The 27,504-nt window shown below is 42.2% G+C and overlaps 1 protein-coding gene across 5 annotated transcripts in view; it reads right to left on the bottom strand.

The window, feature by feature from the left end:
- ACOT7 (acyl-CoA thioesterase 7) overlaps positions 1 to 27,504 on the bottom strand; it is a 231,725-nt gene that overhangs the window by 120,752 nt on the left and 83,469 nt on the right. For all 5 annotated transcript variants that reach the window (XM_044282138.1, XM_044282142.1, XM_044282140.1 and 2 more), the window contains 2 exons: positions 18,572 to 18,663; positions 1,831 to 1,945 (listed from right to left, as the gene is read on the bottom strand). In XM_044282138.1, the coding sequence (XP_044138073.1) occupies positions 1,831 to 1,945; positions 18,572 to 18,663 (207 nt within the window). The remainder of the gene's footprint in view (positions 1 to 1,830; positions 1,946 to 18,571; positions 18,664 to 27,504) is intronic.

Here is a 27,504-nt window from a genome sequence, read left to right as displayed (position 1 = left end):
ATAACAACCTTGACAAGTCCCTTGTAGCAGAACAGACACTTATCTCTTGACTTACAGACGTCAGTCAGAAACTAGGAAGGTTAAGAAAATAAATCTAGAGAACACGTTCAGTGCAACTGGATATTAGAACGGACTTTATTCTGCAAGGGAAGCTCAGTTCTCCTAATTACTGTGTTAATTATTATTACTTATAGCTGCCAAGGTGCCTCAATACCTTTCTGCTAGGAATAATGGAATCCAATGCATGCTTTCGGTTATAAGATGTCGTCTTACTGACACCAATGCATTCTGTAGGCATCAATGAGAAGATGCTGTCCCATCTGGACTAGGGTATAAAGAGGTCAGAAAGGGTGCACCTTGTATGACCCAGAAGCTGTATGTATTACATGATATAACACTCAATTGAACAAGTGCCGTTAAACGCTACATTTCATCTCCGGTTACCGCATGAAGCCACCCCTAGTGGGGGTTAGAGAAGAATGACCGACTCACTGTGATATCTTCATTCTCCAGATGGGACTTTTCCTCACATTTTGAAAGATTTAGAGAATTTTCATCAACAGATGCCTAGTTTTCCTCCAACAATATACATGAATAGATTTAGATGGTCTTAGATGATTATTAGAAGTCTACCATCAGCAGCTATTTTAAAGTGGTTTCTTGACAGCCATTTAAATTGGCTGCCTGAGAAAACATTTCTTCAAAGACCAGCAATGTTTCTCCTAGGTATGGCTCCTAGGTCAGTGGACAAATACTGGAACAGCTGTTACAGAATTATGGTGTCAACTGTAGAATGACCCGTCCTCAATTTTCATAAAGAACTGTGGAACGTTCGAAAAACTATTAACTAAAAAGTGGACAACCCCTTTAAGTGGACAATCTATACAGTATGGTCTGTGTGCTCTAAACATGTGACTGCCTATATGTGACATTCTAACCGGGACTTACTAAAGTGACTTTCAATGTGTTACTATCATAGGATGCTAACTTCTTAACAAGTCAGTTTGCCAAACTTCTGCCCAGGTGACTTTGAAGCAGTGGTAATGCTATCTCCAGAGCAGGGAGACTCAAGTGGCGGACTGCCATGTCCTGATTTCAATTGTATCTGTGTTTTTGGGAGGGGACATCACACTGTGTATGTGTGTGTGGGCGCTTAGACGGCATCACTCTGTGTGGTCGCTACTTAATGGACATAATAGTCTGCGGACCACTTAAAGGACAATGCTCTGTATGTGGGGCACTAAAGTTCATTATTCTGTGTGGGGAGGCACTAAGAGAGCATCATGCTGTGTCAGGGATACTAAAGCAGCATTATACCGTGTGGGGGTACCAAGGGATCAACGTGCTGTGTGTGGGGCACTTAAAGGCATCACACTGTGTGGTAGCACTATGGAGCATCATACTGTAAGGGGAGACATTATCGGGCATTATACTGTGTGCGGATCACTAAAGGGGCACACTTCTGTGTGCAGGGCACTAAAGAGGCATCATATTGTGTGTGTGTGGGGGGGGCACTAATGGGGACCCAGGTATGTGGACCTTTACAAAAAGTACTTGAGTTTCCCTGCTCTTATGCCCATTTTGTAAACCCGTGGTACATGTACCTCAGGAAGTACATGCCTCATCCTCATTCGGTGCTTTCATTAGGCTGCACAGTGTTTCATCATTGTCCTGAGGGTACAGCAATTTGAGGTAATATATTTGAATAGAGAGGGCTTGGCTTAGGAACATTAAGAAACATGGTTCTAGAGCAACTTGTGGCTCTTCAGTGATGTAGGTCATATGTGAATTTATAGAAAATTAAAAAGAAAAATCAAACAAATATCTTACTTGGGTTAACGACTGGCACAATGTATTCTCCGTTCCTCTGTTTGGTTTGAAAACGCTCTAATTTCTGACTTTCATATCTCTTCCTTCCTTCATCTTCTTGCTCTGGCTTTTCATACTAAAAAAATAATTCAATTTACGATTTGATAAAGATATAAATACTGTGCAGTTTACAAATAATACAATCCGTGTGGGATCGGACATGGAAGACAATTTCAGTGACAAAAAAGAAGACAGTGGCTACAAGGGTGATGGCCCCTTTCTCCCTGAAAAATGCACTGACAAAAATGGATCTTAACCAAAAGGACAAAGTACTGCATTGTATTCATCAATGAAAGGGCCTACCAACTAGTTATAGTTGGATCTTTAAAGGGGTTGTCTTATAAAGACGCCCCCTGTCCATACGTTCGGTTAGAGTATCTGGATATTATTGGAGGGCCACCTGAGAGGACCCCTATGAGTAACAGCATGGAGAAACGAAGCAAGAATGGCTCAAATTCGGGGGCTGGCTATCACTCTATCTTCTAATACTAAGTAGACAATCACATAAATCAGGAAGACAACCCAAATTATGACTGTGGATCCTACAGGCAAATGGATATTCTAGAGAATCACTATTCATTTGGTTGATGTGTGGAAATTTAAAACTGAAAGGGCATCTATTCTACTGATATGTAGATGTCCCAGGGGTCAGTCGCCCACTGATCGCACATTGCATCAATGTACATTCTAGAGGCTAGAGGTCCTAGGTTCACTGTTCCTGCAGCTCAGACTGAGATGTAAGGAAGTTTATTAGTATAGTGACTAAAAATGCACTCGCCATATCCACTAGCATTTCAGCAAGACTTCTTCCCGATAAATTTAAGACCAGAAGATTCTTCTACTGAGTGACTCACAGCAGTAGTACTGTCACATTTCTCTCAAGAAATCATTTGCGCGCCTGGTATTTTTACTAATAGACTATAAATAACACATTGTCAACCTTGTGACTTTATCTATTGAAGAAAACACAATTTTACGCAGAAAACAAGGTGGGAAAACTTCAAAGAAAAACTAAAGTTAACATCGCAGCTGTGCTATATCTGTCTGACAGACACCAGCCTTCCAGGGAAATATCAGAGGAGAACATCACAGGTTGAGGAGAATAACATTGATTTCAATAATGATAAGGCTTCTTTCTGTCCTGTCTAAGTAGAGTACCACTTATACAAAAAATAAAATCTTTCGGAAGTAAACTACTACGAAAGTAAACTCCCATATGATGGGAGACCCTTTTAATGTTTCAAATTAACTTTGATGCTCTGACAAAAAAAACAGGGGTGGACAATGACTGCAGAGGGCCCCGGGGAAAGCGTGTGTGTGGGTCCCCTCATACACCACTCATAGGCAGAACACATGTCCCACCCTTGTACTCAGCTGCTGGAAACATACCACACATATACCACTGGAAAAATGGCATACACTCATGCCCTGTACACAAGGCACACATTTACTGAACCTATGGCTATCATACATTACTCACACCACATTGCATTATACACCAATAGCTTACCAAATTTCTTTAAGTGGTAGAATTTCTGCAGGCAAGAATGAGGCATCTCCCACAGAAAGAAAGCAACATCCCAGATATTAGTAACTATGTCCCAGATACCCATAAGCTTTGCCCCTTTTCCAACACAGTAACCTCTCCCAGTAACTGAAAGTTCCTGCTGAAAGATCTATTGGGCCTACCAGACAGACAAAACGCTCCTCCTCTTTGGGTCACTATGTAGCAGCCCCTGAAAACAGCAATGACTGCAGTCATAAAGTCGAGTCACATTATTATGACCACCAGCTAATATCCAGAGAAACTGCCGTGTGCAGCACAGACAGCAGCTAGACGGGCCGGGAGAGACTCAATAAGCTCCTGGTATGTTGTCACTGGTATCTGCTGACTACAGTGCATCCCACAGCTGCTGGAGGGTGTGTAAGGGAGGATCCATAGAGCGAACACAACAATCAAGGTGGTCCCACAGTTCAATTGGTTTTAAGTCTCGGCAATTAGGAGGCCAGGGTAGTACTTGGAAGTCTAAGTCATGCTCTTTCAACCAATGTCAGACATTTCTTGCAGTGTAACATGACGCATTGTCTTGGTGGAATATCCCATCTGCCCCAGGGAAGACAATTAGCATGTATGGGTGAACATGATCTGCAAAGGATGGATTCATACCCAAATCAGTTGAGAGTGCCTTCCACATCGATAAGTGAGCCCAAAGAATGCCACAAAAATATTCCAGAGATCTTAACGCTGCCACCACCAGATTGTGTTCTTCCAGCAATGGTTGCAGGGTGTTTGCTCTTTGATGTTTCTTACCCGAAGCACCAACATCCATCCGTTCGATGAAGCAGAAAACATGACTTATCGTAGAAGACAACCTTTTACCAATTAGTGCTGATCCAATTCCAATAGTGCCACAAAACGGAAGCCTTTTCTGCTAATGCAACTTTGTTAGTAGAGTGCAGGGACCATTCTTCTGCTTTGGAGCCCCATACACAGTAGGGTTCACTGAACTGTAGTTTTAGACATGTCTGGTGTCTCATTGTTCATTATGACAGTGAGCTGCTTCACTGCAGTCTGTTGGTCCACCCTCACACACCTTCATAGATGACGTTCTTCTCTTATTAGTGGCACGTGGTACCTTATATACCAACCAAGCAAGCTCACCACACGTGACACCCTTCATGAGCTTCACGCTGCTGACATCGAAAGTTAGAAGTGGTCATAAAAATGTGAGTTAACTGTATAAGCTACTGTGACATTATCAACCCAAGCCTCATGTATAAAGTACCCAAATCAATAGTGTTCTTCTGCAAAATTTAGCAAGGCTGTCTGTCATATTCTGTCCTATATACAGCATGAAAGAAGCCCCAAGTAGGGATTAGGGGGGAGGGAGGGGAGGGTTTTCTAAATGAAAGAAAAGATGAATTGAATAAATTATAATTATATATAATTAGTTGGGACACTAAGAATTGAGAGATTGTAAAAATGTCTGTAAAAAATGTTTTGTAGTGTTTTTCTAATAAATTTTTGTTGAAGAAAAAAAAAAAAAAAAAAAATAAAAAAAAATAAAAAAAAAAAAAAAAAAATGAAAGAAGCCCCAACGAATGAGAGTAAAAAGACGAATTGCTTAAAGGGTAGCCCCACCAAAGTGTAAACTTGTCCACTTTGGTCGAACATTTTTTCTTAGTAGCTAGCATCACAGAGTTTGTGGCAGTTTGTATTTTGGGAAATTTGGTGACGGAAGGAGCAGGTCTTACAATGACCCATGTTGTGGTTTCAAATGTTGATTGATGTCTTGCAGCACAATAGTAGCTTGAGTTACCGTACCTATACACACAGAAAATAATTGGATTTCTCACTGGATTGAGAACTAATTGCAAGTGATAAAATGAAATAAACGTAACAGGACGAATACTTCACTGTTGAATCAGTGACAAATAAATGGAATAGACCAAGTCCCCTTCCCTTGACAGATTTTCCACAAAGGTTCTCAATGGCTTAACTAAGATCACCTCGTATATGTCTCCGGACACTATGGTGCTGTGAGGACATGAAACCTATATTTAGCTCTAGTGGAAAGTACAATTTAGATGTGCAGATACATCACAGGATGTAAACGTGGTGATAATTGAGTCACACGTGAAATGATTTGCTCTTATATACAAACCCCCTGTGTTTACAGCAGTGGAAAAATTTAATCCGATTTTCCACCAAAGCGTATTTTTCTGCTTAGCTATCAAGTGAATGCTGTGATGGAAAAATGGAATTTAGTCAGCCAAAAAAACAAATTATCAGACTGGGAACTAGAGAGCAGATGTGGATTTTAGATTTCTGCTAGAAGAATTTGGTTTCTCACTCATGTTCGCTATCCAGATTCATTCCTGTCCTAACAGTCAACAATAAAATCTCCTTTGGACAGAAGAGATTTCATTTCGGTTAAACACGGAATATGGGCAGCTTTCCAGGTGTTGCATAACAAATTGTTAACGTTTTGAAATTCTGAAATAATCAAATGTTTTTGGTTGCTTGAAAATGTAAAGGGGTAGTACGGAGCCATAAAAAATGCTTTAAACCATGACTGCTCTCTGAGCGCAATACTGTACCTCTCAACTTCTTCTGACTCCTCTTCATACCCCATGCTCCTGAAGATCCCCATTATTTACAATGTCTCTGGCTAAAAACTTCAATAGTATTTTCCCCATGTATAATGTACTGGTGTCTACAGATATAGATATATATTGTATTTTTCAGACTAAGAGGCACTTTACTATAAGACACACCTATAATTTGGAGTAAAATAAAAATATATATATTTTTCATCAGACCTCAGATAAGACCCCCAATCCTCATTACACCCCAAACCAGACCCCCCCCATTCTTCATCCCCCGCCCCCCCCCCCCCCCCCCCCATCTCGGATCAGACCTTCATCAGACCCCCAAGCTCCATCAGCCTCCGATCAGGCCCCATTAGCTGCAGATTAGACCCCCATTAGCCTCACATCGGACCCCCATCAGACGGGAAAAATAAAAAATAAATAAACTTACCTTGCTTTTTTTACAGCACAAATCAGTTTGACAAACCAGGGTGCAGTACAGGGCAGCATGGTTCAGGGGCATCAGTGAAATATGTGGATCGGATAGATTTTTTACAGCTTTGTGGTCATTTCCTTCTCCATAAAAGCACATATTAGGCTGACACAGCATTTTATATATAACCAACAGGATATATATATTTTTTTTAAAGGAGCAAAACTCAAAACATGATTAAACCATTGGCATGAAATAACACAACGTGGTAAACCATGTCCCCAAAACCACACACCCTTTCACCTCCTGTAAACCTGGCCAGTGTTTTTCATTTGGAAAGGTGGCAACACTACAAGGGCATGATGGGAATAAAGGTCGAAATCACTGAAATCCTGCAGCAGTGCTACAACAGAATAAGCATACTGCAAATTTGAAAATCTCCTTTAGCTAACAATTCTGCACTGATTGTTTCCACTACGTGTGAGTGGGGTTTAAAAACCACATCCAGATGCCTTTTACAGTAAATTATGTGAATTTTTATTGTGTGTTGATTACTTTGGGGGATCCTGTGGGGGATCCTGGAACACAATAAATGGAGCCTACTCCCTGCCATAATGCTACTGCAGTGACCCAACAGTTCACTGCCAAAGAGTTAATGCTATGTGTCACTGTCAAATGGTTAATGATATAAAACATTATAATTAAATGCTAAAGTTGTTAAATTTTTTACAGAGATGCTCACTATGCACTTTCAGTGGTACAATAGGCTAATATGACTTTACTATGAAATAAGTATTCCAAAAAGCTGCATATGGGTAGGAAATAATTAACTGGCAGTCCTTAGTAATAGTTGCCAAGTGGTGGGCTGGCCCCGCTTTCCTATGGCTATAAAGTACCTGGCAAGTAGACCAAGAGAGGACATGTATGCTGCTGCTGGTGTGTAAGCCAGGCAGCTGAAGCAAGAGAAAATAATTCTTCTCCAAGGAGCTACCATCTCCGGTGTATGAAAAGCTGCCATAAAAGCAACTTTGCTAAGAACTAATCTCTGAAAGGAAGAAGCACTTCGAATAACTTTGATAGTTGATTTTTAAAGTGGAAAACCACTTTAAAACTAAACTCGGCTTTAGTTCCGACTAGCAAAACGGAACCAAAGCAGAGTTTGGTTTCTAGTTTTAAAGTGTTTTTTTTTTTCACTTTAAAATGAACTACCCATGTTATTTAACGAAGTCACACATGACTTCGTGAATAACTTACTTCGGCTCATCAGAGCCTATACGTTCTAATACTGTATAGAGACGAATCTCCGTACAGTATTTTTCCTAAGTTTTGAATGAAGAGACTTCTGATTCGGCATCCGAAGCTTGCTTTGCTCAACTATAATAGTAGCCTTCTTCTTTACACAACCTTTGGGGAAGGACTACTCTTTGAAACACTTGGGAACTGTGCCTACTGCTTGTGTTTGCACCCATCATCTATTCAGTAAAAGAAAGACTATATTTCACTATAACCAAGCGAGCCTGGTCATTGGTCTCCACATCCGATAGGGTCCACTGTTCTACTGCTGCCCACCCAACATCAAGGGCACTGTAGTCACCACCAGGCAGGAGACCCCAAAAGTCCAAGGAGTCCACCGAGGGGAAGAAGGGTTGTGCCCCTCCAAGAACTGCACAGCCTGGCCAAGTACTAGAGCAGGGTTATCCACTGTGAGGGTTACAACCTCCCTCATAGCTACCGCCACCACTCCTATCCTCTCCAGCCCCTACATAAACTCCTTCCTATGCATTCTCACATAGTAGTGCCATACGTTTGTGATTTGTGGTTTGTGATTTGTATTTATGGAAGAAATGTAAGGAAGGAGGTCAAGTGTGGTTGGGATGGGATTGTGCAGGCCCTAAATAGTGGAGTCCCCAGTAACTAAGGACAATACATATAACATTTCATAGACACAGTGGCAGAAGAGCTGCTAAATGCCGTAGTTTATTGGTATCCAGTGTATCCCAAAGCCAGCCAAAAGGAAAAGTCACATTAACTGGGGAAAAAAACAGAATACTTATATGATGACTTCCTTCTCATCTTTTCAGTTGCAGATCCATAAGTTGTTGAGCTCCTCTTCTACCATCCAAAATGGCCACACTGCTTGTCAGGCATTTTGGTGCATGCAGTCCATTTGGTAGCCCAAGACATTTTCTGCTGCCCAATCCAAGAACAGGGCTGGACAACTAGGAAGTGTCTTGAGTGACTGATGTACAGTGTGCACCAGATACACTGAGAAGAGATGTAGCCATCTTGGATGACAGAAGAGTAGCTCAAGAATTAGGAGCACTGCAACTAAAAGATGAAACAGGAACCAGGTAAATGTTCTGAGTATTCCTGAGTTAACCCCTTAGGGACGCATGACGTACTGGTACAGCATGTTTCCAGAGTCCTTAAGGACCCATTACGTACCGGTACGTCATGGTTTTAATTCACGATTTCGGCGCCGCGGGGGTTAATCGGATCGGGATGCCGGCTGAAATCATTCAGCCGGCATCCTGTAACAACTCAGGAAGGGGGGGTCATTTGGCGTATCGGCGATCGCAGAAAACCGCAGGTCAATTCAGACCTGAGGTTTTCTGCGTTTCCGGTCCATTCGGGTCTCTGGTGACCCGATGAACCGGAAAAAGACTGCGAACGGTGGCGTGATTATACACCACCAATCGCAGTACGAAGATTTGGAGAGGTGGTGCTGGCCCTGGTGCTGAACGCCGCTGTCCAGGGTGCTGATTGGTGCAGGGGAGAGAAGCGCGAGATTCAAACTTCCTGCGCTCTTCTCTCCCCTCCTCTTCCTGTTCTGCACAAGCACCCTGCAGCACCAGCTCCTGAGTCCCCCCTAATCGCCATCCATCACCCTCCTGCACCCATCGCCATCCAGGTAGGTTAGGGTCAGTGAGGGAGAGGCACCGTTAGGCAGGGAAAGAAGGGAAAAGTTAGTTAGGAAAAAAATAAAATAAAAGAACTTGTATCATAAACTTTGTTTGTTCCATCTTTCACACCCCAGACCCCCCCCCTGCCACTTGCCCCGCACCAACAGCCCCCCCACCCGCCCCAGGCTCATTTTTGGCTAGACCCAGTGGCTGGACGCCGGTCAGTGCAGCCGAGATGAGGACATTTTGGGGCCTCGTGCTGCATATGGGTCTAGTGCAAAAACCCAGTGTCAGGCAATACTGGAGTGGGGACATCCTATACCAGACCCCACTGTACAGTATGGTTATGACACGTCCCCGGTTTGAGGCCATCCGGAAATGTCTGCATTATTCCGATAATGCAGCATGTCCCCCCCCCCCCCCCCCCCCCCCGAGGTGATCCTGCCTATGACAGTCTGTATAAGATACGGTCGGTCATCGATCACTTTGGGTCAAATTTGAACAGGCCTACGTACCTGGAAGGGAGGTCGCGGTTGATGAGTCTCTCGTTGCGTTCAAGGGGAGACTCAGTTTCCGCCAATACATTTCCACAAAGCGGGCGAGGTATGGCGTGAAGCTATACAAAATTTGTGAGAGAACCTCAGGGTACACTTACAAATTTAGTGTGTACGAGAGGCGAGATTCCCGTATTCAACCCCCAGAATGTCCCCTCACTCTGGGTGTTAGCGGGAAACTCGTGTGGGACCTTATGTACCCACTGCTGGATAAAGGATACCACTTGTACGTGGATAACTTTTATACCAGCATTCCCTTGTTCAGGTCCCTTGCCGCCAGATCCACGTTCGCTTGTGGGACCGTGCGGAAAAATCAACGCGGCCTCCCTGCCCACCCCCTCCAGACACCTATCCCCAGGGGTGAGACCCGTGCACTTACCAGTGGAAACCTGTTGCTGGTCAGGTATAAGTACAAGAGGGATGTCCTTATGCTGTCCACAATTCACGGCAACAGCACCACCCCAGTCTCTGTGCGAGGTACCGCGGCAAAGGTCCTCAAGCCCGATTGTATCGTCGACTACAAACGGTATATGGGAGGAGTTGATCTCTTTGATCAAGTCCTCAAGCCATATAACGCCATGCGCAAAACCCAGGCATGGTACAAAAAAGTTGCGGTCTACTTGGTGCAGGTTGCCATGTACAACTCTTTTGTACTATCCCGAAGCGCTGGCAGCACAGGGACATTTCTCCAATTCTATGAGGCATTCCTTAAGGCCCTGATCTTTTCGGACCGGGAAAGAGCAGGCCGGAGTACCTCGGGAACTGGAGGCGCCCGGATTGTCCCTGGCCAACACTTTCCAGGTGTGGTCCCCCATACTGGAAAGAAGGGACGAACCCAAAAAAGTGCAGAGTGTGTCGCAGGAGGGGGATATGGAAGAACACCACCACTCAGTGTGACACTTGCCCCGATCATCCGGGTCTCTGCGTTATCGATTTCTTCAGGGAGTATCACACTTCCATGGAGTACTACATTTTTATAATCCCCAACAGTCCACTAGAGAACATAAAAAACTATAGTTCTCAGACTTTGGAGACACAGAAACAATTTTTTCCCCCCAAAAAAATATTAGTTTTAGAGCAGGCATCCTCAAACTGCGGCCCTCCAGATGTTGTAAAACTATAACTCCCAGCATGCCCAGACAACCTACAGCCATCAGCAGGGCATGGTGGGAATTGTAGTTTTACAACATCTGGAGGGCCTGCTTAGTGTCTGCAAAGTCTGAGAGCCATACATATTGGGCATCGTCGCGTGTGTAAAAGTCGTCGCTATAAAAATAACATTTGACCAAACCCCTCGGATGAACAGCGTTAAAAGTATAAAATAAAAACTGTGCCAAAACACCCATTTTTGGGCTAAATTTCCATTTGAATCCTTTTTTCCGGTTATAAAGCAAGGGTTAACAGCCAAACAAAACAAAAAATATTTATTGCCCTGATTCTGTAGTTTGCAGAAACACCCCATATGTGGTCGTAAATGGCTATATAGCCGCACGGCAGGGCATAGAACGATGGGAACTCCATACGGTTTCTGGACGGCAGATTTTGATGGACCTTTTTTTTTTTTTTTTTTTTTTCACCATGTCCCAGTAGAACCCCCCCCCCCCCCCCGATGGAGCCTAGACTAGAAACTCCAAAAAAGTGACCCCATCTAAGAAACTACACCCCTCAAGGTATTCAAAAGTTACTTTACAAACTATGTTAACCCTTTAGGTGTTCCACAAAACTAAATTGCGAATGTAGAAACAATTTTAGAATTTAAATGTAATATAGAGCAACCAAAAATCATATCTACCCCTAAAATAGTCCCAAAACAACAACCACCTTATCCCGTTGTTTCCTAGATGGGGTCACTTTTATGGAGTTTCTACTCTAGGGGTGCATCAGGGGGCTTGAAAGGGTACATGGTGTAAATAAACCAGTCCAGCAAAATCTGCCTTCCAAAAACAATATGACGCTCCCCTTCTTCTATGTCCTGCCGTTTAGCCAAATAGTAGTTTACGACCACATATGGGGTGTTTCTGCAAACTAAAGAATCAGGGCAACCCATTTTGAGTTTTGTTTGGCTGTTAACCCATTTTTTCCAGTAATAAAGTAAGGGTTAAAATAGAAAATCTTCCAAAATAGAAATTTCTAAATTGTTTCTCCATCTGCCATTAACTCTTGTGGAACACCTAAAGGGTTAACAAAGTTTGTAAACCCAGTTTTGAATACCTTGAGGGGTGTACCTTCTTAGATTGAGTCACTTTTTTGAAATTTCTATTCTAGGGGTGCAACAGGGGGCTTCAAATGGGACATGGTATAAACAAAACCAGTCCTGCAAACTCTGCCTTGCAAAACCCATATGGTGTTCCCCTCCTTCTATTCCTCCCGTTTGGCCAAACAGTAGTTTACAACCACATATGGGGTGTTTCTGCAAACTACAGAATCAGGGCAACCCATTTTGAGTTTTGTCTGGCAGTTAACCCAGGTTTTTTTTTCCAGGAAAAAATAGATTATATTGGAAACATTTTCAAAAAAACAAAATTCATAAAATGTATGTCCATTTGCCATGAAGTCTTGTGGAAGACCTAAAGGGTTAACAAAGTTTGTAAAAACTGTTTTGAAAACCTTGAGGGGTGTAGTTTCTAGAATGGGGTCATTTTTGGGTGGTTTCTATTATGTAAGCCTCACAAAGTGACTTCAAACCTGAACTGGTCCATAAAAAGTGGGATTTTGAAGATTTCTGAAAAATTGCAAAATTTGCTTCTAAACTTCTAAGGCTTGTAACATCCCCAAAAAATAAAATATCATTCCCAAAATGCTACACACATGAAGTAGACATATGGGGAATGTAAAGTCATCAATTGTTGGGGGTATTACAGAAGTAGAGAAACTGAAACTTTGAAATTTGCAAATTTTTCCACATTTTTGGTAAATATGGTATTTTTTTTATGCAAAAAAATTAACTTTTTTGACCCAATTTTAGCAGTGTCATGAAGTACAATATGTGACGAAAAAACTATCTCAGAACGGCCTGGGTAAGTCAAAGCGTTTTAAAGTTATTAGCACTTAAAGGGACACTGGTCAGATTTGCAAAAAATGGCCAAGTCCTTAAGGTGAAATAGGGCTGAGTCCTTAAGGGGTTAAAGGGCTTCTCAGGGAATTAAGAAAATGAAAATACCTAATGGGGTTGACTCACCTCATTAAGCCATAGTTATTGTGTAAATGAAGGCATTTTCAATCATTTGCTAATATACTGCTATTTTCTATATTGCCTCTCTTCCCCATTTTCTTTCATCATACCTTCTTTTAGACTCTGCTCGTCTTTAGGGGTTACAGCCACCGCTGTAACGCACTTGCGGTGGCCACGCTTATGCACTAGGAGAGAAATATCCGGCCTTCCTGGTGGCCAGGAATCGCAGGAGCGAGCGTAGATAGAGGCCAGTGTATGCACATTTACCCCCCTCCCTGGTCACCTCTGTATATATTCCCATGTTAGCGCCAGTCGCTGGCCACCTTGCATGTATTCTTGTAATAGCTCCCACACCCGGCCACCTTGTTCTTCCTATAGAACAGTTTCAGGGCATGAGCTGCAGCCCAGCAGCTGTTCTGTACAGTTATGCCACGAGGATAAAGTATAACAGGTTCGGGACTTGCACAAATAGCCCTGGACCTGTATTATACAGATCGCGAGTGCCTGCTGTCATCTTGTGAAAGAGGACTGTAGAAAAGCTTCAGGTGTGACCTAAAAGTTTCCTACATCGGCTGGCAGAGAGAATAGTGTGCAGTGAGCTACAAAGGGATGCATGTGTGAGCACCGACACAAGCCCAGCCCCAGCTCAGAAACAGGCCACAGAGCAGCTGAGATGCCGGAAAGGCAGGAGGTGAGACAACCCCTTGAAATATTACTTTATTACAAATATATATTGGCAAATACCTTTCATTAGTTAGAATGGCTTGTTTTGTCTAGGGAGCAATCATTAGGAGAAATAAAATGGCTTCTGTCCTTTTAGTACACACACACAACCTTTCCTAATCACATAGGACAAGTCGCTTCTCAACTCTGAGCCAAAGAGATGCCGCATCCTCCTCTCTGCTCGTCAAGGATGATGATCCTGAATACTGCTAAGAACTTCAGCTGAATCTCTGTGGGAATGGAGTTCATGAGGAGACATTAAAGAGGACCTAAAGCAGTAATAAAAAGTAGTTGTAGAGCAGCACAAAATGGACCTTCTGACCTATTCGTAATGCATCAGCCGTGATGGAACCGCCAATCCAACACTGTCCCATATATACGAGTAGATAAGAGAAGATTTCACAGCAGCATATCCAGTGTGACTTTTATCGGGGCCCAAGAGTACACACACAAATACGACGTTTCGGCTACTTGAGAAAGGCTACTGCGTAGCCAAATGTCGTATTTGTGTGTGCACTCTTGGTCCCCAATAAAAGTCACACTGGATATGCTGCTGTGAAATCTTCTCTTATCTACTATTAAAGAGCACCTGCCACCACTCCTGACATGCTTGTTTTACTTACTGAAGGCTAATAGCAATTTATTCATAACTTCTAGTAAAAATAATAAAGGAATGGCACAACATAGAACTATAAGAATAGATTTAAGGCTCATTCACATTGTGGATTTTGAGAGCGGACTCTCACTGCCATCAAGGTGAATCAGCATTGCAGTTTAAATGGACGAGGACTAATTCTGCATGGATTTCCAAACTGCGTCAAGAAGGAACATGTCCCTTCTTGGAGTGGTTTCTGCATGAAAACTGCCCAGAAACATTGGCAAGTGTCCAAACCTAAATTAGCCCCGATGGTCCATAGATCTGCAGCATTCAGTCTCGGATTTGTAATGTGGATGGGTCAAGATCTCTGGGATTATGTCCAACTGGCCCTTCATACTCCAACACTATCAGTGACTGCAGAGATCATGTCCCACTCTGCGGAGAGCCTATTAGTGTAAAATGGAATGAAAGCAAGGCAAGGGTTAGCGCAAGACAGTTCTCCATTTTTTGGGTTGATTCGGTTTTTATATTGTGGGAACAACAGGAATACCCTGAGAAAACTCACGCAAATATTGGGAGAATGTACAATGTTCATGGAGATGTTGCTCTTGGATGGATTAAAACCCAGGACTCCAGTGCTGCAAAGCACCGGTAGTAACCATTGAGCCACCATGCTGCCCTAATCTATATCGGGGCACTATATGGCTGTATCACTGTTTTCAGGGGTACTCTTCAGATGGACCACTGCAGCTGTATATGTAGGAAGTGTCTTGCTGAACCACTGTCATATTTGTTATACCAACCATCGTCATGAGTTTTGCTTCCCAAACCTTCAAATGCAGAGACACTGAGCTACACAACTTTCAAAACAAAGATTACATTGAGCCCTCTAGTCTGAAATATCTCCTTTAACCCAGAAATTCAATCCTGTTCATTCTACTCTGCTCAGTTACGCAATTAATTTGCCCATTTTCCGGCTGAAATACAGAATTAAACCTCAGTGCCGACTTGCTCGGGTTCCCTGCTGCCTTTTCATAGTCACTGAAATGCTTATCTGCATGCAAAATCCAAAGGGTTCTCTTAATTATGCTGTAGAAAACTCCAATGGGTAAATCTACTAAAATAATTTCTGCTCGAATAATATTCTTACATTGTTTAATTATCGACAACGTTTTTGAATGTGTATGGAAGATGACGCCCAAGAGTCCTACTGACCAATGCCATATGGTGAGGTCCCATTAAAACCACTGACAATTGGGCTCTGTTGCGTAGGTCTTCCTAGGTCCACTCTTGACCTCTTCTTCAGACCTGGTTTGACTTCTCCCTCACCCAACCCCAAGTACACTGTATGACCAATTTTTTTAAGACCTTCACCTGAATCCCCTTATACTAGTGTCAACTGATTCTGCGCTTTGGTATCTGCATTTGTTAATAGCATATTATTGAATACATTTCTATCTGACTATTCTATACATGTGTGACCATCTCCTGACAACCAAGCCTATATGACAATGCATCTTAAAGGGAGTCTGTCACCAAAATTGGACGTTACACACTGTTTACATGGCGCTTTAGCACAACTACCCATGACTCGAATGGTACCTTTGTTCTTTTGTTGTGACTTTCACCAGCTGAAAAAACGCTGTTTGAACCATATGTAAATGAGGGCTCACAGGTTCCCGCAGGCGGGGTTTGTGGAGTAGGTGCCCAGGCCGCTCTGCCTTTTTTCACATTAGTAATGTGAAAAAAAAAGGCAGAGCGGCCCAAGCACCTACACCACGAACCCCGCCTGCGGGAACCTGTGAGCCCTCTTTTGCATATGGATTAAACAGCGTTTTTTCAGCTGGTGAAAGTCACAACAAAAGGTACCACTGGAATCATGGGTAGTTGTGCTAGAGAGCCATGTAAGCAGTTTGTAAAGTACAAGTTTGGTGATAGTCTCCCTTTAAAGTGTAAATGCTATTCTATTTTTATTTGTGTAATGTGTAGGGGCAGTAATACTGACCATTTTTGTAATATATTTTAATTACTGAAATCGTATATTTCTATTAGAAAAATGGCTGTAAAGTGGCCCATTTTGAGCCTTAGCAACGCTCCTCTGTCTTCTGTTTACATAACATAGTCAGTTTTAGCAAAACTCCACTGTTCTGTAAACAGAGGAGCATTGCTAAGGCTCAAATCGGGCCACTTTACAGCCATTTTTCTAATTGAAATGTACGATTTCAGTAATTAAAGTATATTACAAAAATAGTTAGGCATCACTGCCCCTACACATTACACAAATAAAAATAGAATGGACGTTACACTTTAACTTCCACTACCAAGGACAACCTCTTGTTTCATAGGTGTATTTTTTTCTCAAGTCATTTAGCTAATGTTTTATAAGGGCAAAATAATCTTACACAGAGGGGTTGTCCTACGAAAAACATTCTACTTTGCATGTAATTAATAATGTGTTATATCTGAGTGATTCAATTAAATCTATCTATATAGTGCTACCTGCTGTTTGCTCCTTTTAATTTCTCTGTCCTGCTCACTGAGACGGAAGCACATACTCTGTTCCATCCTTCAATTGCCACCAGCTGCAGTAGAAAGGACACACCCCTGAGAAAGGACACGCCAGTAGACCAGTTGGAGTAATGAATAGGCAGATCTCTTGATCCATGTGAGGCACAGGGCTGGTTCTCAGGTGTGCACCTAGTCTTTCGGCTGCCTGAGGCGAAAACTGAAAGGGCGCCCCCACTACACATTGTCAATTTCTTAACCTAACCCCTTCCCTTCAGCCCATGGCCCTTCGGCTGCCCCCTCTTGCCCCTACCTGGTTCTGCCTGAGGCAATCGCCTCACCTGGCCTCATTGTTGGTGCACCCCTGCTGGTTCTAACTTTGTTAGAAAGAAGTAGTCATAGATTATGTTGATTTTCATTTTTTACATTATTAATGGGATGGGCCCTTTAAGTTCTGAGGTCAACAGAGAAAAAGTCTACAAGAATCTATTAGGACATGAACGGACACATGATTCATATTTTCATATGCAAGACCAAGCTGTACGGAAAATTGAATGCAGCTGAACGTCTGTGGCGTTCTAGCTACATGGCCCTCATGCAACAAAGCAACCTTGATGTGACGAGCTTCTTTATTAGCAATCAAATAAAAGCTACTATTAATGATATGAGGTCATCATTGCCACATAATGTATACACAATCAATAACAAAGCTGCAGTAATGACTGCTATAGGGATTCAAATCCGTATTGGCTTATACATCTTGTGTATCCTCCGGGGGCGCTGTTTTGCATAGGACAAAATCATAATTTATGTAGGAAAGAGAGAAATCTCCCCATAAAATAGCAGGATATTTTTCAATTGAAAAGTCTTCATGAAACAAGTGTCCTCCTGGCGTCTACAAACCACACTTGCCCATCTAACTCCATCATTTCCTAGGTTGAGGACTTGTGTTGGTTCTTTAATTACTATCATTTAAATTATTAAATAAAATAAAACAACAACAACAACAACAACAACAACTAGCTAGCCTGGTGGATATAGAACACTTTTGATAGGACCAAATATTTGCTGGTACAAGTAGTGAAGGAGTTAAGAAGACTACTCAATAAGCAATTTGTGGGTTACATAATTGTCCTCCATTTTATCTCTGGAGACTCCTTAGAGTCTGAAATATTTACTGTGTTAGGAGCAATGGATCTGCCAATTACAGATCCGTTTTAGCAGCTGCTACACAAAGGATTTCTTCCAAGGCCGTTCTGCAATTTCCTGTACCCACAGCATGGTCCAAATACTGAATTACCTTTGTGTATGATAAAGCCACAGTGGTCTAAAGATGATGCAGCATTTATGAAGAAACAAATACCGACATATCAGTAAGATATAGAACGATGTCACCAGCTGTCTTAAAACTATGGACGGGATATAATGTAAACCCTGATGCAGCGATACATCTCCATCCTGCTTATTCCTCTACTGTTTTTCTTGTGCGTCAGTTCAAGCGCTCTCTTCGTGAATCAAAAAGCTAAGGATAAACAAAACTGTAGTTCTCACCAACAAAGGAGAAGGTTTGAAGCTGTTCTGTCATACGCAAAGGCATTTAGAAACGTGTCTGAGGTTATAAACTGTCTGAGCATGATGAGGGTTCTTGTCCCACAACAGCAGTTTGGAGACCACTGAGCTACAAGATGAAGACATCAAAAAGGAGAAGACATCAAACATTACCTGGATTGGAGGTACTTGAATGACTTTGTCCACATTTGTTAGGGAAAGTGGGACATACCACAGGGTTGCCCTGTTGGTCAGTCTGTTTGCCCCTACAAAAAATAGATACATACAGATAAAAAATGTTTACAGCATCATCAATAATCCGTATATAAAATTCTAGAAAATGTATACATGTATATATTTTGGAATATTTCTCCCCTATTGTTAACTATAAAACTATTACAAGTCACTAATAAGGTCCATGACCATATGAATGTTCAAGGCCACAGAATGAGTACATTTTACAGTGCAGTTAGACCCCTTCAAAGTCTTTTCTCATTTTGTTATGTTGCAGCCCTGTGCTAAAATAAAAAAAGTAAAAATAAAGTCACCCCCCATCAATCTGCACTCAATAACCTATAATGAGAAAGTGAAAACAGAATTTTAGAAATGTAAAAATAAATCACATGAAGATAAGAATTCTGTGCCTTTACTATAAAGGAAAGAGACCAGACACCTAAGCTGAGTTCACATCAACATTCAGCGTTTCCGTTCTGAATGGAAAGGACGAAATCGGCACATAACGGAGCCGAACTGAGCCTACAGTCCCTATAGAATATAATAGGGTCCATAAGGTTTCTGTTCAGAGGAAGAATTTTCAAGTGGAGACAAGTTGTGCATGTAGGAGTTTTGTCTCCACTTCAAAAATCTTCCTCTGAGAGGAAACCTAACGGACCCCCTTATAGTCTATGGGGTCCGTAGGCTCCATTCAGCTCAGTCATGTGCCAAATCCGTCCTTTATATTCTCCTGCTCCTATAACGGAGCAGGAGAACGGAAAGGCTGAACGCTAATGTGCACTCAGCCTTGGAAAAGCCAGAATCATCAAGGCCGTGGAATATAACATCTGTAAGGTACTACTCGTTTATGGAAAGAGACTTCACTGCTGTGGAAAGGGTTCATTGCCTTCAGCACTCGCCACACTTTGAGAGAGGATGCAAATCTAAACCCTGCACCTCTAAGCCCAGGAATTGCAGAAAGAGTCAACAAAAACAGATTAACATGCCTGTGGTTTTTTCAAGAAACGATGTGTCCTTAGGAGAGTCAGGAAGCACTACTATTACAATTAATGTTGCCGCCTATACACAGCTATAGGAGACCATACTATGACAGACTTTGGAACTATGCTTATTACTGCTATATTTACTACTACTCCCATCATCGATTTAGTAAAGAAAGATTTTTTTTTTTAAACCAACAGGCCTGATTATTGACTTCATCATATATCCACCAGCCTAGCACCCTGCCAATCACCTAACATCAAGGGCACACCAACTACCATCAGGCAGTAGCTCCAGAAAGTCAAGTAGTGCCCCAAGTGAAGAAAGAGCACCAAAGTGAGGACTGCCAGTGTGAGTACTTCAGGGACACAACCACCACTCCGACCCTTTCTGCCCTTCACCTCCCCTGCAGATTGATGCATATATGCAATAAGTTCAGAAAGTCTTCAGACCCTTTCACTTTCTTTACTTATGTTACGTTATGTTGCGGCAATGTGCTAAAATAAAAATCTAAGTATTTCCCCCCAACAATCTGCACTTAATACCCCATAATGAGAAAGTGAAAACAGAATTTTAGAAATGTTTGCTTATTTAAAAAAAAAAAAAAAAAAAATATTTAGACTCTTTGCTATGCCACTAGATATTTAGCTCTGGAGGCCTCCAATTTCTCTAGATCATCTTTGAGATGTTTCTACACCTTGACTGGAGTCCACCTGTGGTAAATTCAGGTGATTGGGCATGATTTAGAAAGACACGCCCCTTTCTATATAAGGTCTCACAGCTGACAATGTATATCAGAGCAAAAATCAAAGCACAAGGAGGAAAAAACTTTCTGTAGAGCTCAGAGACAGAAATGTGTGGATGCATACACCTGGGGAAGGGTACAAAACATTCTGCTGCACTAAAACTTCCCAAGAGCACAGTGGCCTCCATAATTCTTAAATGAACAAAGTATGGAACAACCACATCTTTTTGTAGAGCTGGTTGCCCAAACAAACTAAGTAGTCGGGGGAGAAGGACCTTAGTAAGGTTGAACTCAAAAGATCCTGTGTGCAGATGGGAGAAACTTCCTGAAGGTCAACCATCAATGTAGCACTCCACCAAACTGGACTTTATGGCAGAGTGGGCAGAAAAAGTTATATTCTCAGTAACTGGCACATGAAAGCCCAACTGGAGTTTGCAAAAAAAAAAAAAACACACCCAACAGACTTTCAGACTGTAAGAAGAAAGATTATCTGGTCGGAAGAAACCAAGATTTAACTTTTTGGCCTCAATTCTAAGTGTCATGTATGGAGGAAACCAGGCACTGTTCATTACCTGCCCAATACCATCCCTACAGCGAAGCATGGGGTGGCAGCATCATGCTGTGGGGGTGTTTTTTTCGGCATTTGGGACAGTGAGCCTGGTCAGGATTGAGGGAAAGCTGAATGGAGCAAACCGTAAAGAAATTCTCAATGAAAACCTGATCCAGAGTTCTCTGGTCCTCAGACTGAGCTGAAAGTTCACCTTCCAACATGACAATGACCCTAAGCTACATGTGAATCCCCTGTTTCTGGTCTTGTGATACTAGATTAGGGTGCTTTCTCATAATTTTTTTCTTCTCCAGCAGGGAATCTTTTTTTTTGAGAAACTGGATCCGTCTTTCTGTTTGTATGCAACCTGATATCAATTGTTTTCATTTTAAAAATGTAAAAATGTAAGGAAGGCAAATAAAAAAAAAAAAAAGTGGAATATGGATTGTATAACCTGTAATTGGTTGAATTGGCCAATAGGTGTGTGTTGCAAAGGTATTTTACATACTTAAAGTATCGATTGGTTTTGTCCCCTTCGTTCTCCTTGTAGGTGCGGGTCCCAGAGGTGGGACCCGCACCTATCAGACAATGGGGGCATACCCTAGCGATATGCCCCCATTGTCTAAGATGGGATAACCCTTTAAATCACACTTAGTAAATATTTTTATCACTTAGCCCAGGGATGGGGAAACTGCAGCTCTCCAGCTGTTGTAAAACTACAACTCCCAGTATGTCCAGTCTGCCTACAGCAGGGCATGATGGGATTTGTAGTTTTACAACAGCTGGAGAGACCATCCCTGACTTAGCCTGTTTAAGCCTATTTATTTGCAATTCGTCTAATTCACGTGTCAGTGGGACGCATTTAAAAACAACATAAAAACTATTGCATGTAATCCATTCAACTTATTTTCCTATTATTTTCAATTGATTTTGTTTTGCAGGATTGCAAGACATCTGTTTTTTTTGTTTTTTTTGCTGGATGGTTTCCCATCTAGTAAAATAAAAAATAAAAAAGGACTAGAACGCACACTAGACAAAACCTCTCTTTTTTTTTTTCTTTATCTCTTTCTACAGAGGCTTAGAAAAACATTTTTCTAAGTGAAAACAGGTATAGATATGAAAAAAAGTGTTGTGAAAGGTTTTACATAGCATCTCTGTGCCGGCTTACCAAATATGCTGAATTATTGTATTTCAGATTATACATACAGTATATCTAACTTCATTAACAAATGTATCCTTATCATACAGCATACATGCAGAAAAAGTCAGGCATCCTCTTTCAGCTCCACTCTAGAAAACCAACTGCTACCCTGAGCCTCTTGGGTGCCGTTATACAGCTACAGCAATTCTAGTACCTGGGCACTGTACCCAGGGTGTTAGATGGCACATTCATTAAATCTGCACTGCTCACTAAAGTTTTAATTAAAATTCAATTATAAATTTAGATTAAGCAGGAATGTCCCTTGACAGTATAATAAAAAGAGCTCATTAACCCATCTATTAATCTAAGAATGAAATTGTATCATTAGCGTCCTTTCTTGGCATGGTTTGTGTGATAGGAATACTGGTCAGGGATTGGAAGAATGCTACACTTAATGTGACTGCAACTGGTATTAATCACTGGACCCATTTCAATTGTCTTTATAGGAAGACATGCCCCTGGTAACCATGGCTACTAGAACGAAACCTCCCACTGTTTACACTGATGACTGCACAATACCATACATGCCAACAGTTCTGCTTAGGGGGACAGTCCTGTGAACGAAACCACAAAGGGGTGGCACTTATACAAATGTGGGCTTTTGGGGGCATTCCCAATGTTCTAGTTTGGGGATTCAAATGTTGGCAAGTATGCAATACAAATAAGGTGTCTATATTGGGGTTTTACGGTATTTAGTCATTGATGGCCCATCCTCAGGATATTGTCACAGATGTAGTAGGGGAGAACATCAAAAGACAATCAAGAAGGAAGGGGAAAGACACTAGGCCTCACCGCTAGGGAAGGAAAAGGGTCACCAACTATAAAACCCTGCTCCTGGCCCTAACTCCTATCCGTATGGGCACCTCTCGATGGTAGAGATACCCATACACGGGAACCTAGAAAACCCTGGTGACCCTCAGATGCCCTAAAGATAATAACAGGGCAGAGACCACCTGTTCCTTCCTGGTGAAGGAACAAGTGTCTCACTGAGGCCTAGTGGTCTGGGTCTCAGATAGGTATTATCATGTTCTTCTCTTTGTGGTCTGGTTCTCAGATAGGTATCATCATGTTCTTCTCTTTGTGGTCTGGGTCTCAGATAGGTATCATCATGGTCTTCCCATTGGAGGCTACCAATGCCCAGAACAAGTGGAGGCAAAGTAACGCACAGAAGCCTTTTAACTAATTATTGGAAGAGTGTCACTTCTGGCCGAGCTCTATGCAGGAGATTAATTGAATGTTATTTTCCAACACTGTGCTTAGTTAGGAGTGAGGAAATATGGTTAGAAGAAGCTGAAAAAAATCTAATATACTTTAAATATGAGGCCATGCTTAGTGAATTATGGTCTCCTAAAGCTTCTTGTAGTCATCACACATGGAGGAAACAGCGGGAAAGATCATTGACTGTCATGGAAACAGTGCCAAATTTAAACTTTTTTTTTTTTCAATTTTCTCTTAAAAATGTCACTTACAAGTGATTTTCTTAGATGCTGGAGAACTCCTATAGTGGATTTTTGCTGACCGTGGATTATAAAACCATGGCTGCTTTCCTCCAGAAACCGCACCATACCAGTCCATAAATTATGTTGTGCGTTGCAGCTCAGCTCTATTGATGGGAATTGTGCTAATTTGCAATAGCACACACAAGCTGGCAACAGATGTGGGGCTGATTTTGGAAGTTGTTATAATCCTGTACAACCCCTTGAAATGCAAGATTCCATATGGTTAGATTATTGGAGCAGTGTACAGGGATTTTTGACGGTGTACCAAAGTGAGTCATCTGGATGGATTTATCCCTTTTGTGGTGGGTGCTCTGTTTGTAAAGCTTATAAGGGCTAGAAAAGTAAAGCTTATATTACACCTGCAGATTATGCAGGGGATTGTCAGCAATTGCCCGCTCGTCAGCGGAGGAGACCACAGCTTTTGCATGCAGCGATATCCTCCACAGTATGGGGACAATCGGTCGCTAAGGCCATCACATTACACAGCATGATCTGCCACTGACAAACAAGGATTTTTAAGCCTGCTAAAAGATTTCAATTACCCGATGAACAAGCGTTTGGTAATCAGGCTACTTTCACATCTGCACTTTGTATTTCAGTTTTGAGATCCGGCAGAGGGTCTCAAAGCTGGAGAAAAACGCTTCTGTTTTGCCCCCATACATTGTCAATGGGGACAAAACAGATCAGGATGCATTCCAGTCCGGTCTGCGAAGTGGAACAAACCGGATCCAGCACTAAAAACAACGGTGCCAGATCAGTTTCTTTCTGATCCAATAAATAAATAAATAATCCATCACCCAATGACTTATGTTGTTTTTAGTGACAGATCCTGTTTGTTCAGTTTCGATTTAAATACAACCGCATCGGAATGGAAAGGATGCATCCTGATATATTACATCGAACGGAAGCGTTTTGCTCTGGTTCTGAGATCTTCTTTAGGATCTCAAAACCGGAATACAAAGCACGGATGTGAAAGTAGCCTTACACTGCCAGATCGTCACTAACAAGCGTTCATATGGACGCTTGTTAGCGATAATCTTAGTGATTATCTGCAGGTGTAATATAAGCGTAATAGCTCTGTTATATATCAATTGTTGATTTTTCCTGCAGTGACTTATCTACTCTGTGAAAAGAGTGACTATTATTCTGGACCATTTACAAGTCAATTATTTTATTACCATGTTAATGTTTTCTGTATTAAATGCTATATTTTAATTGACGACTGTTATTCAGTGATTGTATTAGTATGTAAGAAAATATGCAAAACTATAATATATAGTAACAATATAAACTGAGCCAAGAACAAGGCTGTGTGAGGAGGTGAAGGTGGGGGTGCTGCCAGAGGCAATGCTTGTTTCAGATTTTCCTACTTGATAAAGAGCTGCTGTCAGGATTTCCATGTATTAAATTAAGGCGTAAAACTTCTATCTAGAAGCACAATTATTAATAGAAATAAGAGAGCAAAACAGCAGCATTCTGACCTAAGGCCTGGTACACAAATGATGAAAAAGCAGTTTGTGCCTCCTGCACTTTTAAAGCAGCAAAAATAGAAAGTAGAGAGAGACAGAAAGAGGAAGAGAGAGAGAGAGAGAGAGAGAGAGAGAGAGAGGGAGAGAGAGAGAAAACTAAATTATTAAAATATAAAAATGTGCTTCATCTTCAAACAGCTGATCAGTAACAGAAAGAACAGACATTCATAGAAGATCTAAAACCATCAAGGCCGTGCTGGATTCAGACATTAAAGGGGGTTTCTGAGATTTTAATATCCTCAGGATAAGGCCTCATGCACACGACCGTTGCGTTTTTTGCGGTCCGCAAATTGCAGATCCTCAAAACACAGAAGCCGCCCGTGTGCCTTCCGCAATTTTCAGAACGGAACAGGCAGCCCATTGTAAAAATTCCTGTTCTTGTCCACAAAACGGACAAGAATAGGACATGTTATATTTTTTTTGCGGGGCCACGGAACGGAGCAACTCCGTGTGCTGTCCGCATCTTTTGCGGCCCCATTGAAGTGAATTGGTCCGCACCAGAGCCGCACAAACTGCGGCTCGGATGCAGACCAGAACAACGGTCATGTGCATTAGGCCTAAGTCATCAGTATCTGATTGGTGGGGGTTCAACACCAATCAGTGGCAGCGCTCCTGTGAGCATTGGGGCCTTTCCCTAGGAATCGTTCTCCCCAGTGACATCGCTCATGTGGCCTAGGAGCAGCTCAGTCCCATTCAAGTGAATGGGGCTGAGCTGCGATACCAAGCACAGCCACTATATTATGTACGCCGCTGCCTTCCAATAGGAATCTCAGAAAACCCTTTTAAAGGTACCGCACATTTATGGCAATAAGACTTAATGCTGTTTAAAGCGTATAATGATTGGGTGTCCACCACAATTCGAAATGGACTGGTCATCTGGATCTAAGATCTGCACCCCGCGTCTGGGAACTGCACGCCAGGTTCTTTGCGTTCCGTATACAGACTGTATACTGAACCATTCATTGCAATGGATCCTCAAAAAAATAACGGAAGGTACTCCGTATGCCTTCCATTTCCGTATTTCCGTTCCTCATAACAGACAAGGATAGTACTTTTCTATCAGGGGCCAGATGTTCCGTTCCGGAAAAAACTGAATGCACATGGACGTCATACGTATTTTTTGCAGACCGCAAGATACTGAAAAAGCCATACGGTCATGTGCAAGAGGCCTTCGACTCAAGGAAGATGACTACCAAAAATGCTATTGCTATTAGGAGAGGCCAACTTTGTAACACACCTTCGAACGGTGTCTATTGCTGCTGCATGAACTACTACTTCCATTATCTATTCAGTAAAGAGAGAGACTTTACTGCAACCAAGCAGGCCTGGTCATTGACTCCATCAGCATTCTGCCGCCCCGTTCTTCTATCCTCCTTGCACACCATTGCCTCACACATTTAACATCATGGGCACCCCAGCCACCATCAGGCAGGAGTCCTAATACCAGGGTGTACCCCGAGGAAAGAGTGCACCCTCCTTTCACTGTATGGAGCAAGAAGCAGAGGGGTTAGCCACCGTGCCTCCCCTGCGGCCCGAAGCAGGTCACAGATAGATGGATAGGCGTCAGATAAATAGCAGTAGTCTGGAAATACTTTGTCGTCAAAAAACAGAAGCCTAAATCTTACAATCAAAAGGGAAATAGTTCAGTTGAAGATAAAAATAAAAAGTGTTATTTCAGTATCCCCACCATCGGATGTTACCATAGCGATCAGATTCTTTGGTAAGACATCTATCCTGACCTCTCCGAGACAGTCATCTGCATTTAAGCATCCAATTTAGAAGAACGTCTGACTGAGTCATATAACGGCTTCTCCCGCTTGTTTTAGGCATCTGCCGCAGTGGCCACCCACAGTCCCCTGACAGGAGCGGGGATGAGCTATTAGCCACATTTATACATTTCAAGCATGGAGCAAGGCAATATGGACTCTGTATGTAGAAAATTGCATGTAGGAATTCAGAATTTTATGACCCATTTATAAGGGAACTCCGCTGTTCTGGTTCCCTTGCTTTCTTCTCGGGTCTTCCGACCCCATTGTGTAAGGGACGACATGCCCCCAAGGCTAGTCATTGGCTGCAGTGCCGCAAGTGACCCCCGTCCTTCTGGAAATTTGGAGGAAGAGGACCAGAAGGCTGCAGCGGAGAGCAGGTGAGTATGACAGGTACGACAGGCTGCAAATGTATGTTAATAGTCCCCAAAGCTGAACAAGCCCTTTAAGTGAAGATCATTATATAAAGACTAGATTTGCAGCTTTCTAATTACAACTTCTCTCTGTTTTCAAGATCTCTGCATGTTGTTGGTGAATGGAAACGCTAACAACAACTAGTTAACATTAGGTCTTGTACTCTCCAGTTGAAAACGTTGATGGGGCAC

Source organism: Bufo gargarizans, chromosome 2 (assembly GCF_014858855.1).
Source record: "Bufo gargarizans isolate SCDJY-AF-19 chromosome 2, ASM1485885v1, whole genome shotgun sequence".
Taxonomy (NCBI): Eukaryota; Metazoa; Chordata; class Amphibia; order Anura; family Bufonidae; genus Bufo; species Bufo gargarizans.
Note: the sequence above shows the minus strand (reverse complement) of the source record. Positions and strands in the feature narration are given on the sequence as shown.